Genomic DNA, 15,919 nt, shown 5'->3' with positions numbered 1-15,919 from the left:
TGGGAATGGGTGGGTAGGGAAGTGGGGGGCGCTATGGGGGACTTTTGGGATAGTATTGGAAATGTAATTGAGGAAAATATGTAATAAAAATATAAAAAAAAAAAAAGGAGAAATTCAAATGACTGAGAAACCCTTAAAAAATGGTTAACATTGTTGGTCATCAGAGAAGTGTAAATCAAAACACTTTTAAGATTTCATCTTACATTAGACAGAATGGCCAAGATCAATATAAGAAATAGCAAGTCATGCAGGCAGCAATGTAGAGTAAGAAGAGTATTCATCCAAACTTGTACAGTAACTAGGGAACTCAGTTTGGAGGTTCCTCTGGAAGCTGGGAAAGGGCTTACCTCAAGATCCAGCCATACTACTCTTGAGTATATACTCAAAGGAACTTTCATTCTGTTGCAAAAACACTTGCTCAACCATGGTTTCCTTTTGGTTTTTGTTTTAGTTTTTGGTTTTATTTTTTTAACTTTTGTTTTGTTTCGTTTTGTTTTGTGGCTCTCCTCATAATAGCTAGAAACTAGAAGAAAACTAGATGTCTACCAATAGATAAAAAGGATAAAGAAAAGGAGATACATTTACACAAGGGACTATTACACTCACTGTTTAAAAATGAAATCATGAAATTCATGGGTTAATACATGTTACTAGAAAAATCATCCCAAGTGAGCTAACCCAGACCCAGAAAGACAAATATGGTATGCGTCCTCCTATATGTGGATGTTAGCTGTTAAGTCATTGATAAATTACAATCCATATAATCACCGAGGTTAGGTACAGAGTAAGTAGGTAGAAGGGAGGACTGGATCTTCCTAGGAATAAGAATACATAGTTAAGGATGGACTTGTAGATGTGGGAGTGAAATGGGAAGATCAAATGGGGGAGGAGGAAAGAGAGAGCAAGAGAGGAAATACAGAGAGGGATGCTAAAATTAAGGGCCATGTGAGGGCTCATAGAGAATCCTAATATAGCAGAAGCTTCCTAGAGTATATAAATATATAAAGGAGATTTCAATGATATCACCAAATAATAGGGGAGAGAGAGTCCAACTGAACATGTCTCATTACCAAAGAAAGTTCCCAGTCTGGACTTGGCTACATCTAATTGAGTTGCTGGTTAATAGAGTCCCATGGGAATCTATGAGTAAGATCAGTCAGTGCCTTGCTCAACCATCAGAGACGCTTTCTCCTTTAGCAAATGGGAATGAATACAGAAACCCACAGCCGGAAAATATGCAGAGAATAAGAGACCTTGAAATCCTCCACACTAAATGGGATGTCTCCAACAAATCCCTCAACAACAAATCTCAAGGCTCATGGAACTCTGTGGAAGAGGAGGTGGAAAGTGTGTGAGCCAGAGTGAATGGAGAACAAGGAAATATCACCTTCCAAGCACAGCACAAGAGATGTGCATAAAAACTCAGAGACTGCGGCAGCGTGCACAGGGCCTGCATGGGTCCACACCAGATGGACTCCTAGAGCTGAAAAGAGAAATGTACACATTACTGACCCAAAATCTATCTCCAACTATTTGAAAAGAATTAGTTTTTCTCAAAGGGAGTCTCACTGAAGAAACAAAATACTCTTAAGGGCAGGTCCCATGCTCAGAAGTAGACAGCCAACAAAAATGAGTTCAGTGGCATTTGGAGAGGTCTTTGAGTCAGAGCATCTTTAAAAAAAAAAANAAANAAAAGAAAACAAAACAACAAAAAAACTTTATAGGTCCTTTGCATATATAGTTTTGGCTTCCCACTTTATGTTTCCATGGGATTCGTGTGTATGCAAACCTGTGCCTCTGCATCCTCTTGTGCTTTTTCTTTGGGTCTTCCCCCCCCCCCAGTTTTGTGCTATTCCTACTTGTTTGCTTTGTTTTAACTTATTGTATTTTGTTATTGTTCTTTATATGCTTGTTTGTTTTCTACCAAGGATCAGTGAGGGCCTGAGTATGGATGGAAGGAACTGGGAGAAGTCGGGGGAAGTAAAACCATAATCTGAATATATTGTACGAAATTTATTGTATTTTCAGTATAAGAAAAAAATTAAAATGTCAGTGCACACCTGGGAAAGGGTGCAGCACACAGTGGGTGAAGGGAGTATAGCTGGCACTGCTAAAGGGTAAAGCTATCTTGCCACTTTATCAGAAGATGTCACAGTGTAGACTGTATGTATCCCCTAGATGTTACAGTGATGCCATTGGAACCTGATAGAATCTATAAGACACTGGGCCAGTTGGAAGAAGTCACTGGGGAACAATGGGACCACTGACCCCTTCCTCTCCCTCTTCTCTTTCTGGCCATGGGTGAGTGAGTTTGTTTAGTCTGTGCTCCCACTGCATCTACTCAACCAATAGGTCATGGACTGACCCCTCCTAAATGATGAATCAAATAAGCCTATTTAATCTCGCCAGTTGGTTATCTTAATCATGTGTTTCAGTGAAAGACAAGGAGCCCAGGCTAGCCTCAAATTCACTATGGGCTGAAGATGAGCGAGAACTCGAGATTCTCTTTCCCACCCCCTCCACCAAAAGGGGGGGGGGACCTTTGATTTCTGATGCTAGAACAGTCTGATTTTAACCTTAGACTCTGACCCTGAAAAATCCCGTTCCAGCCTTTCTAAGTGAAATGACAACAGCCCACAGTACATAGGATCTCCTGAGCCAAGGCAAAAACACTGGCTTCAGAGTCTACTCTGGAGAATTTCCTGCTTGGTGGTCAAGGCTCCTCGTACTTGATAAAGGCCGGATGAGCAAACCAACCAACCATTTGATGTTTTGTCCAAAACAAACGTAGATGTGTAAGCCTTTGAAGTTGACCTAAGTTAGCCTTTCTCTCCACACAATGAAAAGCTTACTTTCAGCCCATGACAGGTGCCACTGATGAAAGTCAGTCATGCCAGGTAAACAAGAACTATTTGTTCTTTTAACTCGAAGACAAAGTTCGACATTTTCGCTTAGTTGAATCTTTGGAGTGGAAGTGGGAGGCACATTTAATTACTGATTGTTGATCTCAGGGCTTCATACCCCCTAAGTGTCCACTAGTGAAGGAAAGAGACAGAGACAGAGATGGAGAGAGAGACAGACAGAGATGGAGAGACAGACAGAGATGGAGAGACAGACAGAGATAGAGAGACAGACAGAGATAGAGAGACAGAGACAGAGACAAAGACACAGAGAGAATATCTTTAAAGGTCTCTGGGCCAATTCCAGACCTATGGACCTTTCCTTTGATATTTCCATGTAAATGACTTTGGAGCTTAGGGGAGGCCATTTCTCATCAGTCAGTGACACCCACATTTCTTGGCCTTTAGTAGGTGAGGAACAGTGGGGAGTAAGGCATTCTGACACATACACTTTAGTATGAGTGACTAAAAATTGCTTTACTGAATCTGACGGGCTAGAGAAGTTTAGATTTGTCCCAGTCTCAGATTAGTTAAGATTCTCAAGGGGCCCTTAAGTCACTCTGCAGCACATGAGTCATTCATTAGCATAAATAAAGTGGAAGGCTCTGAATTCATCTCACTATTAAATCCCAGATTGATCCTGTCAGATAGCACGATTCCATCCACACCTGCGTAGGTGACAGCTTTTCTTGAAGTCAGTTTCATGCCTTGTAAGGTCTGCTTTGCATCCCCATCTCACAGCTTCCACCTCCTCTACCTGTGGATGGGTGACACTCCAAGACACACTCTCACCACAATGAGAACTGAAACATAGCTTTTCTCTCGGAGGCCACATGCAAACTAAACAAACCATGTGGAGAAATGCAGAGGTACACTTGTAGACCTCAGAAACAATGGCTATAACTAAAATGCAGTGAGCTGGTCACAGCTATGTTCTACGGGCATGGAGAAGTTTCTGCCCATAGGACACTTTGCTCACAAAACAACTGGGAGACAAATGACAGCAGAAAGGGCCCCTTCAACAAAAAGCAGAGTGTTCTTAAGTCCACTCTGCAGTGGACGGAGAATCTGAGCACACTGACCTACAGCCTGCATCCACAGCTGTGTCAAGGACAAGACTGCAGGCCCTGTTCCTCAGATCATTATCTGAGAGACCCACTGTTTCTAGAACACAACGTTATCAGTGCAGAAAAGATTATTTACCATTCTGTAAATTTAAAAGTAATACAAGTCAGGTGTGCTAACACATGCCTGTAATTTCAGCATTTAATGAAGCTAGCGCAGAAAGGTCACAAGCCTGAAGTTAACCTGAGCTACATAACCAGATCTCTTTTCTAATACTATAATACAAAAGTACTGCAAATATTTGTGCATACTTTTCTACACACATTCTTGTATACAGACACATGTAAAAACATATACACTCACACCCACTTATAAACAGAAACTTACTATCAAGTGGGACAGCAGATCCACTTAAGAAAAACCATCAGAACACATAGCTTTAGTAAATCAACTGACAAAGAAACCACGCATAGAGGGCTCTTCTCCAACAGAGGCAGCCTCTGGACTGCCCTGCCCTCCTCTTCCCACCACTATCTGAAATTCCAACCTCACCCCCACCCCCAAGTTTCATGACCCTACTTCTGTTTTATTTCCACCTTCCACCCCATTCACTTCCTTACATAGATGATACAAATGCCAGAAGAAAATGCTTCTAGTTTTGATTAATGCACCTTTAATGCTTAACAGATGCTCTATAAGTATTTGTTGAAGTGAGTTACCATTTGCAAAGTTGTATATGACTTGTAATGCTTAGAGAATACCTTATTCTGCAGAGCTGTGCATACAACTATTACTGGTGAGCTAGAACTTCTTCCCTGGGCTTCAGTGGAATTGACACACCTTCAGGCTAGGCCTGCAGGTCTGTGTGAATGGTTGGAAAATGCAGAGAAATCCTGAATGCTTCTGACCCCTTCCTGATGGTTCAGACAGTACCTGCTTGTTCCAGCTCCACCTGGACCAGCAGTTTTAAATATGGTAGGCAGAGTATCTGCATTTGCCTTATTTATTTCACATTAGTAACACAATGAGATGATCATTATTTCATAGAATTCATTGTTTTAGAGTATGAAAAATTTTTTAAAAATAATGTTTACTGGATCTCAACAGCAAAGGCATTATAAGAGACCATAACAAATGTGATGCGCAAATATGAATGTAATTTTTAGCACTGGAATTCCTTTCTGAATTCTTGGATGCTATCATTAAATTCCAAGTTTTAAATGAAACATTTCTCTTTAAGTCAAAAACTCTTAAGTTTCCTTTGACAGAGCTTGATGATGGAGCCATCTGCCCAGTCTGGACCCTCACCCATATATTAGGTCTCAGTGGGGCATGACCATCACCTCCTACCCATTCTATAGCCCCTCAACCATGTTTAGTTTTATTCAGTCATCGTCATTGAACAAACACATTTCCACTTCAGGGTGTATGTAGGTCTGTGTGACTGCCACAGAGAGCTAGTGTCTTAATATTCCTTCTAACATTCAGATTATGTTCAAGGTCCTCTTTCTAGAAACATCCTTGACTGCTGAAGATGGGTACTTTCTCCAGTATTAGGACGTAACAGAAGCATCAGCGGGTGGACCTCTTTGTTAGTCTCTCAACAGATGAACACTTCATCTTACATGAATGATGGTGTAAGAGAGATGCTAAATTCTACATTGTCAGTAGAGGGCACTGGTGGGAGGTGGAGGAGTAAATGACTAAATCCAAGTTTCAGGAGTAGAGGAGGTGGAGAAAGACATTGTTTGGGCCACTTCAAGTCACTAGCCACTTTCTCCATGATTTATTTCAGGATAATAAAACTGAAAAACTTCTCTGAGCTAGGCTCAAAGGCTAGGGCTCCGTGGCACAACTGTCTAGAAAGCATCTGTCTTGATTATGGCTCACTGCAGCTGCCACGGCTGTCCACCTCAAGAACACATAGAGTGTAGCCTCCCCAGTGGCCAGTGATCAGAGGGTCCCGTGGTATCCAAGCTTGGCAGCTCTCTATGATCCTCTGTGGTAGATTTCCAGTAAGTTCCAAAAGTACAATTCCTCATTAGCCCTCCCCACCACCATAGGCTATGGAAGTGCCCTGAGTAGAGAAGGCTGTGTTTTATCTTCGATCTGATGCTTGCAGCAGCCACTCCTCTACCCATCAGCCTTATCTCAGATTACATTTGCTTCCCGTGTGCGCTGCAGTTTTCGCTTCCACAGCAGAATACCTGGCCAGTGAGACAGGCATCCTATGCTCCATTACTACCACCACAAGAACACATAAAAGTCCTTAATAGACTTTCTCTGGTGCAATCATGTGTGACTTGTCTCCTGACTGGACTCTGATGACACACTCCTTCCCCTGTGGAAATGGCAAGGTCATTGGTTATTAAAGAAATACAGACATAAAAATCCCTTCTAATTTAAGTTTTCCTGCAGTCTACTCCTTCCAATTTAATTTACTATCTATCAAATGGGTAAAATATTTCTGTGACTCTTATAGGAATCAAGATTGGGTTCATTCTTCATCTTTCTATGACTTAAAAACAAAAGAAACAAGCAAGCAAAAACAAACAGAGAACTTGCATTGCAATGCTACTATGAGACACATGTCTTGTCAGTTGTTGGGCATTTAGAAACAAAGACTTATGGCTTTTTACTTTCAATAAAGGAAATAAATACATAAATTTCAGAATTATAGTATGTAAATAGTAATCATGAAAATGAAAAAAATACATCAATATGAAAACCAAAATGTGCATACATCTTGGAGAATTTTGCTGCTGTCCAAGAAACCATTAATAAGAAGTCAGAGTTACCTAAATTGTTAGTTTGACCTAATTTGAGTAGATTATGACTCAGTTCTATTTGCTTCCTCAAGTCTCCCTAGAGGGTGATAGAGAACAACCTTCTGTATTAGTTACTTTTCCTGCTGTGACAGGCACATGACAGACAGCAGCTTGAGGGTTTATCTCTGCACTTCTATAGATACAGTCTACCATGGCAGTCATGGCCATCATGGAGGCAGATAAGTGAAGCAGCTTAGTCACATACACAACATCTAGAGTCAGGAAGTGGAGCATGAGGGATGCTTGTGCTGGGCTTGCTGTCTCCTTTCTAGTCAGTCCAGAATCCCAGGCCAGGGATGGTATTGCCCACAGCTAAGCTGGGTCTATCACTTCAGTGAACCACATAATCCCTCACAGACATCTCAAAGATTTGTTTCCATGGAGATTCCCTAGCCCATCAAATTAAAAAGATTACCCATCATACCAACTTTGAATCTTAAGCATACCACTTACATCTGACTTGTTTATAGGAAACATGATGGAGCTACAAAGTGTCACAGTTGCTACTTGAGAAATAAGAGGGGTTTAGAAGAATTCAGAAGTTGAAGAATAAAAGACATGAAATGATTAAGTTCTTTGGAGTTAGCTAAGGAGTCAGTCTGTGACCATCCCTGCCACCATGCTAAACATGGCCACTATACTCTTGACTCTACATATCATCATCTTTCCCTCAACTTCAGATACACCTGCTCACTTAGGTCTGCGTCAGTCTCTACACACTGCAGTACTTCTGTGCTGCTCTTTGTACTGGGTCCTACCTCTTCCTTCCTCCTGGTGAGACACTGAAAACTGGAAGGGGACTTGTGTCCTTTGCAACTGTCATTGCTGCACAGTGTTATCTCCCCACACATCATCTACTTGTCTCCTGAAGAGAAGGCAGGAGTTTCATGTTCTAGGACACAAGAGGCCAGGTAGGCCCAGGCTAGACATAAGCCTGGCTTACTGCTAAGACTTAACACACTGCCCTGCATGTGGACTCACACAACTACCATCAGAAAGCATAATTATCAGGCAAGGTCAGAAAATGCATGGAAGAGCCCCTAACAAACAGGTTTGATAGACTTCCTGTCCCTGGATGAAAGAACTCCACTTAAACAAATGAATGTGTACTTTGGTCTGGTATGTATATGTATATGTATATGTAGGGGGTGTACATATATGTACATATGTAATATTCTATATATGTTTATACATATACATTAAGTTTTCCATGGTTATTTTGTTTTCAATGATGTCTTCTTACATAGCCCATTTGGGCTTGAGCTGTCCCTCTCCTGCCTCAGTTTCCATCAGCCCGGATTATAAACATGCGCCATTACAATACAGTAATTTTGAAATTTTATGTCTATGGTTTCATAAAATATATCTGGTAGAAAATCAAAGAGGTTTTTTGTTGGTTTTGTTTCTTAGTTAAATATAAGCGGGAAAATTGTGATGGAAGCAGGAAAGAGCAGGATACTAAGGCAAAGGCTTGTAATGAAGTGACCTCCATGGAGGCAGCTGGCTCAAACATTCCTGCCACAGGTCTCAGCATTAATCTCTCTTTGAGGCCTTCTTCTCAGAGTGTGAAGTGGCATCTCGGCCAGCGATGGTGAATGAAATAAACTGCAAGATATTGCAAAAGTAGGAGGCAGGGCTCCTAGACCCTCAGCAACCCTGATCAAGGAATCACTTCATCCACAATGACTGCTCTACCTTCCTTCAGATCCATAAACTATCAAACAAAGCCAGTCGCTAAAACCAGGCCCGATGCACTATGTTTCTAAACCACATCTACTAGGCAAGTGGGTAGGATGACGCCATGCGGCAGAAGGAATCTCCAATGACATCTTTGAATGCAGTACTCACTTCCTTTGACTACTTTTCAAAGCATCCTCAGTACATGCAATGGCCAGACCTGAAGGACTGACTCAGACAGGTAATGTGAGACAGAGTAGGTATGGTCAGGAGGAGGTTTCCTCACTTCCTTTTAGACACTTCCGGTGTCTGGGGACTTGTGTCTCATGATTTCATCCAGTGTTAGCACTGGATGTCCCTGTATAGGCTTAGAAGGGGCAACCCTTATTAAGAACATGCATGGGAAAACCCCTTAGGGATTTCTTAGCTTGTTTGTGGGTAAAACATCCCATTCCTATTCCCCACTCAACCCCACTCTTAGCTGTTGGTTAACACATCAGAGGCAGAGCTCAACTTTGGAAGCCCTGAGGCTGAACTGAACAGGTCCTTTGAAGAGATAATGTTCCCAACCTACGTAAGAACAGGTCGTGATTCTGCTATCCTGCCATTTGGTGACCTAGAACAAGGACTCAGTAAACGCTGACTGTTTCAGAATGTTCACTCAGAATTCTTCAAAGACTAAATATCATTCTGAGAAACTCGTTAAGTGTACACTGGAAATCACAGTCAGAAAAAGCTCTATCCTCACAGGAACAGGTTAAGCATGGGCTTAGGCAGGAAGAAGGGCTATCAGACTCTCAGTTACTAGGAAAATTGGTCCAGCCCAATAATAGAGGCTTTCAGATGAGACAGTTGCCTGTGGTGCTCTGAGAATGCAGACCACTTACAAGCTCCGAGAAGCCACGGACCACTTGCCGCCGCTTCAGGTTGGTCTCTCCATCCAGGTTAGCAGTCTCGATGTGGCACAACCCATCAGGGTCACTGGATGACAGCAGCAAAATGTCCGCAGGTATGATTTCATTGCAGCAAAGACGGACAAAGTCGCCCACTCGGATTTCTTTCCAGTATCGATTCACATACTTCTTTTCTTCCCTAGTGAGAGACTTCAATTAACATGGTTGACAAAATCCAACTATGCTGAATTTGGCCAATGAGTACTTGAGAGTCATTTAAATTTTTTCTACTTTTTTCACTACAGAAAGTTATTTAAAGAAAGAAAAAAAAAAAAAACAAGATCAAAGCTATAACTGCGCATCACTGTTGGAAATGGCCAGAATAGACAGAACTATAGAGACAGATTGTGGGAAGCTACTGTGCTGGAAGGAGGGAGATGGAGAGTGACTGCTTAATGAGTGAGGAGGGTGCTTTTGGGTTGACAAAATGTTCAGGAGATAGAGACAATGATGTGGGAGTTCAACACTGTGGGTACCATAAATGCCATGGGCTTCTTCACTTGAAAGTAGTCAAAATGACTATGCCCAGTCCTGTACCCCAAAGAAGAGAAAGCAAAGATTCCTAGAGATCACCTGTGTTCATTGTGGTATGACAACAGCCAACATGTAGAATCAACCCATCCTCCCACTGATGGACAGGCAGACAAAAACAGTGCACATATAGTGGAATATTACCCAAAGAAAGCTAGAATGCCCGTGAACCTTGAAGATGTTGTATTAGTGAAGTAATAATTCTCAAAAGGACTATCTCATCCCTCCACTCATAAGGGACTCATAACAAGCATATGTACAGAGGAAGAAAGAGTTACCAAAGACTGGGGGACCAAGGAGCTGAAGGGGTCTGCAACCCTATAAGTGGAACAACAATATGAACTAATCAGTACCCCCCAGAGCTCTCTAGCTGCATAAGTGGTAGAAGATGGCCTAGTCGCCCATCATTGGGAAGAGAGGCCCCTTGGTCTTGCAAACTCTATATGCCCCAGTAAGGGGAATGCCAGGGCCAAGAAGTGGGAATGGGTGGGTAGGGGAGCAGGGCGGGGGGAGGGTATAAGGGACTTATGGGATAGCATTTGAAATGTAAATGAAGAAAATATCTAATAAAAAAAGACTGGAGGAGAAAAATATTTCTTCATGAATATAGTTGCTACCTGGTGATGGCAAAGTTATGAAAATAGTGATGATGGTTGTCCTGCACAGCTTCATTAATGCTACCAAAGTATACACTTAAAATAGTCACAATGGCAGATTTTTGTCATATGCCATTTTTTTTATTTCAAAAATGTAACTTAATTGTACTGGCAACCTTTATGTTATGTTTATTTACAAGAAATAAAAAGAACATCATTTAAAAATCTTTAAACTAGAATTATATTGCACCTGTTTAACAAGACATTGGGTTGTCTTAGAGCTCTTGCAGGGGGGGAATGATCTCTGAGCAAAGCCACAATTCAGGATCTGGTCTGCAAAATGGACATGAGGCCAGGTCCATTCTCCCCACTGAATCAAGAAGAAACCCATGACACCAACTACAGTTACCAACCTCTGTAGCCTTCAGAATGCGCTCACTATGGCATTCATATGATCACTGGGAAAAGCAAACTTCTAATCCAACACAAATGTCACTTTTAACTGTTTCTTGGATGTTTTGTATACAGTGTAAGGAGCTGGCTGTGAATATATCCAACTGCCTTAAATTCCACACTGGATTTGAGGAAATCCCCACGAACTTCAAGGGCTGCCTGCTACAGGCGCCGCCTTCGGATTCTTGTGTTTCCATTCTTTGTCTCTCTCCTCTCATCTGTCTCAGTCTGGGCCACGGTCTCTTGATACAGAAGCTCTGTTGCCCAAGCTGGCCTCAAACTTCTGGACTCAAATGACCCTACTGCAGAAACTCAAGTAGCTGGAACTGCAGGTACACACCACCACTCCTGGCTCTTCCTCCATTTTACACCTCTATTTTCTTATGTTTTACTACTTCAAGATCCACCAAACCAACGATGCACAAAGTGCAGCACTGGCCATTAAAAAGTAAGATTTAAATATCCTGGAATATAAACACAAAGAAAGACACAACCACTAGAGAGCACCCTGTGGGCTGTACCAATCAAGCCCATGTAGTTGATCATACACCCCATACAACAACACATGCTTCCATTTATGTCCAGTGTAGTGATATATAGACTTACTATGTTTAGCCTAGGGAACTGTATGGCCCACTAATCACACTAAGATTCCCTGTGCCCTTCCCCACCCTACCCAGAAATGGGTAGCTATGAGATAGCACGTAGAAGTGACACTCCATCACCCATCACTCCATCCTTATTTGGTGAGAGAATTAATTGATCAGTGTCCCACCTTTTAGTCGCTTTCAATGGGGATTAAATGTCTTTGTAATTTTTTGTGGGGTCTGTCTAATTACAGCCCAGACCTACCCAATGGGAAGAGGTGGACAAGAAAACCTTCTCCTAAATGCAGAAGCCTTGGAACCTCCTATATGAGGACAGCTAGCAAGACTCGGAGCAGACAATACAGCTAATCCCTGCTGGCCATAGAAAGTGTGATGAGATCATGTTTGTATGGTGTTTAACAGCTTATATGTGTGATTTTTATTACACAGCCATAAAACCAACACATGTCATCTCTAACTCCTACACCAAGGCCAGGGCCCTCCAGCCCTTCCTCTCTGCTCCCTTTTCCTCTTAGTCTCTTTTCTCCCTTCTTCTTTTCCCCTCTTCTCTCTCCCCGACAGCTCCGTAGTCTATATATACCAAGCAGTAAACAAGAAATATGCCCAGCACATAGGTTTACAATGTCCACGCCTGAGAAAGATTTATGTCATGAAAAGGAAGTGTGGTTCACCGGAGGGTGAAATGACACATAAACAAAGGGACTTGACAGTGTACAGCTGTGAAGCATGAGCTGGGATGTGGTCACACATCATAAATCATAGTCACTCCAGAGGAATGACAACCAGCTCTTCTGTTAGCCAGGCACACCAAGATTCAACTAACCGAAAACTGTCAACCCAAGGAAAGTTCAGAGAGCAATTACAAGAGAGAATATGTGTGTGTGTTTCTTGACATTCATCAACTACTGATGGCTGGAGATGTCATAGGCCCTAGAGCAGTGCTTTTCAACCATCTTAATGCTGGATCTCTTTAATATAGTTTCTCATGTTATAGTGACCCCCCCAAGCAAAATTGTTTTTGTTGCTACTTCATAACTATAGTTTTGCTAGTGTTATGAAGAATAATGGAAACATGTTTTCTGATAGTCTTAAATGATGACCTCTGTTAAAGGGTCCTTAAACTTCTCCCTCAATGGGGTTGTGACCCACAGGTTGAGAACCACTGCCCTAGAGGCTAACTTTCTGCCTCTTTTCTAAACCAATTAACTTTCTAACTATTCTAAATACTTACTGTTATACCTACAGATAAGTGTAGCTCTAATTCCTCACCAAAGAAGCTTCTGCTTACAACAAATGGTGACCATTACAGAGGACAAACAGAGACCATTACAGAATGCATAACTCATCAAACTGCACAGAATACGTGACTGTGGTATGTTCAGCCCCAACTGATCTATTTACAATGCACTCTTTACATATAAGGCTCAAGACATATTGGAAAGGAGGTGGACATACTGTAAGCCAGAAGACTAAGATACGGGTAGCAAAACAGTGTTACCTAGACATAGCAAGGAAGTTGGCACCCATTACATCTTAACAACATGGATGCTTAAATAAGACATGCATCATGACAACACCAGAGGGTGTACTGATGAAGATGGGAGAAATCCCACAAGAGCTACAAGCAATCAGTGACAGCTGAAAGAGAAATTCAACTTTCTCCAATGGTGAGCTCCCTGATAGGTTAGCATCCAATCCGAAGTAATCATCCCTTAACACATGTACATAGAACAACACTAAAGAGACTCAGTGGTTTGTTGCTTTTGGTGTGTGTGTGTGTGTGTGTGAGTGTGTGTGTGTGCATGCACACATACATGTAACAATAATGAAGAAGAGGCCATGAATTTGAGGAGGTCACAGGAGGAGTTGGTGGAAGAGAAGGAGGAGTGGAAATTTAATAAAAGTAGTACTCATGTATAAAATTCTAAAAAAAAAAAAATAGATAAGTATAGTAATAAAAATAAAGAACAGAAGAAAATAGGAATAGAATGTTGTATGCTTAAAAAAGCCAGGCCTAAGGTTACAAGCATAAGCAAGTCCTTTCAAGGAAGGTGAATATCCTGTTACCCTCAGAATGGGGTAGAAATGTTGCCTGGTCAGTCTGCCATCAATCATCTGTATCCCTGTGACATCACCTTTCAGTCTCTGTTTGCACAGCTAGAAAGTGAAGGTATTAAACAGAAATGAGGAATGTGTGGTTTCTGTAGTTTTCTTCCAGAGAAAAGTTGTTAACCCTTTATAATCCAACACATGTTGCCATCTGAACTTTATTTGTCTATCATAGATGCTCCAGGGCTGAAGGAATCTGCTATAAGAATTAGAATGACCAATTTCACTTAAAGGAAAAAATAAAACATGCTCTCCCAATTCATTATTTTGATCATTGGTTTAAGCTTGGCTAAAACTACTTTATTTATAGAAATCATGTTTCTAAGACTATTAAAAGTAATGTAGAATTTAAAGTAATTGCTTTATCCAGCTAAAAGCACTTTTACTTAGGCCAGGAAATTGATATTACTCCTTTGTAGTATATATATATATATATATATATATATATATATATATATATATATATAATGGTTTTCACTTTGTATATAATTCTCCTGACTCCCCAGTGTCTCCATAGTGAGAGGGGTCTCTACTGTATATTTACTTATATCTCTAAAGTAGAGATGATCTATTTCTAGTATGAAGCATGGAGGAAACCCTAAGAAAAACTGAGAGATAGTTCATCTCCATTGTCAATAGAACTGAATTTTGAATCACCCGGGAGACACACCTCTGGGAGTGTCAATCGAGGCATATCTAGAGACGTTTAACTGATGTAGGAAGACCCTCCTTGGGTGTCGCTGGCACCATTTTGTGGACTGTAGTGACAGACAAAATAAAGGGAAAAATTCAGAAAGCAGGACCAGTAACCTGGTCTCTGAACTTCCTGACTGTGGATGGAATGTGACCAGCTGCCTCATGCCTCTGCACCACAACAGACTATACTCTCAAATGGTTAGTCAAAATCCACTCTTTCTTCCTTCCATTGCTCTTAATAGGTATGTATTACAGAAATGAGAGAAGTAACTAATACAGAAAATAAAAGACTACTCTTCTACTTCAATGAATTGCTCTCATGAGGATCTACATTAGGCTATTTGCCCTCAGAAGTAAGGGAATAAAAGGTTTGTTTTGTTTTGTTTGTTTTGTTAGGTGAAATCAGAATCTGATGTTTCTTACAACTAGTGGCCTATTGCTGTTCCATGTACATGAAGAGTCATTGTAATTGTTGGAACTGTCATTATCCCTGTGTCCAGCATGGTCTCTGAATTTATAAATGTAATGGTTTCATCTCTCTGAGTTTTTCTATGCTACACAGGAAGGAGTAAGGATAAAAAAGCACACTCACTTCGGACTTGGTAGTCAGTCCCTCTTCATAACGGTGGTGTTTGTTATCAGCACAAAGTGCCATGAGCTTTTGCATGCTTCTCCACGCTTCTGAGAATGTCCATAAACATTGCCTGGGACTACAAACACCCATGCATGTCTCTTCTGAGATCCTTAGAAGGATGCCCGGAGGGGTTGGGGGGAGGAGGGAATACAGGCAGAGGTGAGCCTTGATCACAGGGTTAGGGAGTGTTGAGAGAACAGACAGCAGCAGACTAGAACTATGAAAGACCAAAAGCAGATTCACAGTGAGGCCTAGATTGTAGGTATCTGGGAAGCACTACAGCATCAAAATGAAGCCAAATGGGTGAGGGATATGTCCACATTTGGAAGGCGAGCATAGGATTCCATGGTGCCTACCCATGCCCTGGGGCCACTGAAAGCAAAAGACTAGAATGCTGTGCGTTCTGCACACAAACCCTGCCTGAGAGAATGCAGCTGCAAACAGTCCTGGAATGCGTGTGTGGAGTTGCCACATTCTCTAGCTTTTGGAAACTGTAGCTCCCAGTGACTCACCTGTGAACACACAGGGTCATCCTTGCAAACATCTGGCATGCATTTATCTCCCCAGAGACTTACTCAGCACTCAAATATATCAGACTGTTTAGTCTCTTGAAAGACTCAACTGTTCTTCAGAAACAGCCTTCTCAGCAAGGGCCATGGATGCTGCAGAGGGATCAGTGCTTTTATTTGAGGTCTACAGCGAACACCAGCTGGTCTAGGTGCTTTACATCATAGTTTCTCTCAGCACCGAGACTCCATCATCTTAGTCCTGGCAGTAATTACAACCAAAAAACTGAACACAGCTCCCTCCACACCACACCAGATGAGGTCACCACACAGTGCGCTCTCCAACCTGAATCTTAAGAAACC

At 41.6% G+C, this 15,919-nt stretch overlaps 1 protein-coding gene across 1 annotated transcript in view; it reads right to left on the bottom strand.

Moving 5' to 3' along the window:
* The window catches only part of Atp10a (ATPase phospholipid transporting 10A (putative)), a 99,532-nt gene extending 84,449 nt beyond the window's left edge, over positions 1-15,083 (bottom strand). The window contains exons 1-3 of the mRNA XM_029479570.1: positions 15,009-15,083; positions 13,679-13,768; positions 9,358-9,573 (exon numbers count right to left, since the gene is read on the bottom strand). Of these exons, the coding sequence (XP_029335430.1) occupies positions 9,358-9,573; positions 13,679-13,768; positions 15,009-15,083 (381 nt within the window). The remainder of the gene's footprint in view (positions 1-9,357; positions 9,574-13,678; positions 13,769-15,008) is intronic.
* Between the last annotated feature and the right edge of the window lie 836 nt (positions 15,084-15,919).

The sequence above is a fragment of the Mus caroli genome, chromosome 7, assembly GCF_900094665.2.
Source record: "Mus caroli chromosome 7, CAROLI_EIJ_v1.1, whole genome shotgun sequence".
Taxonomy (NCBI): domain Eukaryota; kingdom Metazoa; phylum Chordata; class Mammalia; order Rodentia; family Muridae; genus Mus; species Mus caroli.
Note: the sequence above shows the minus strand (reverse complement) of the source record. Positions and strands in the feature narration are given on the sequence as shown.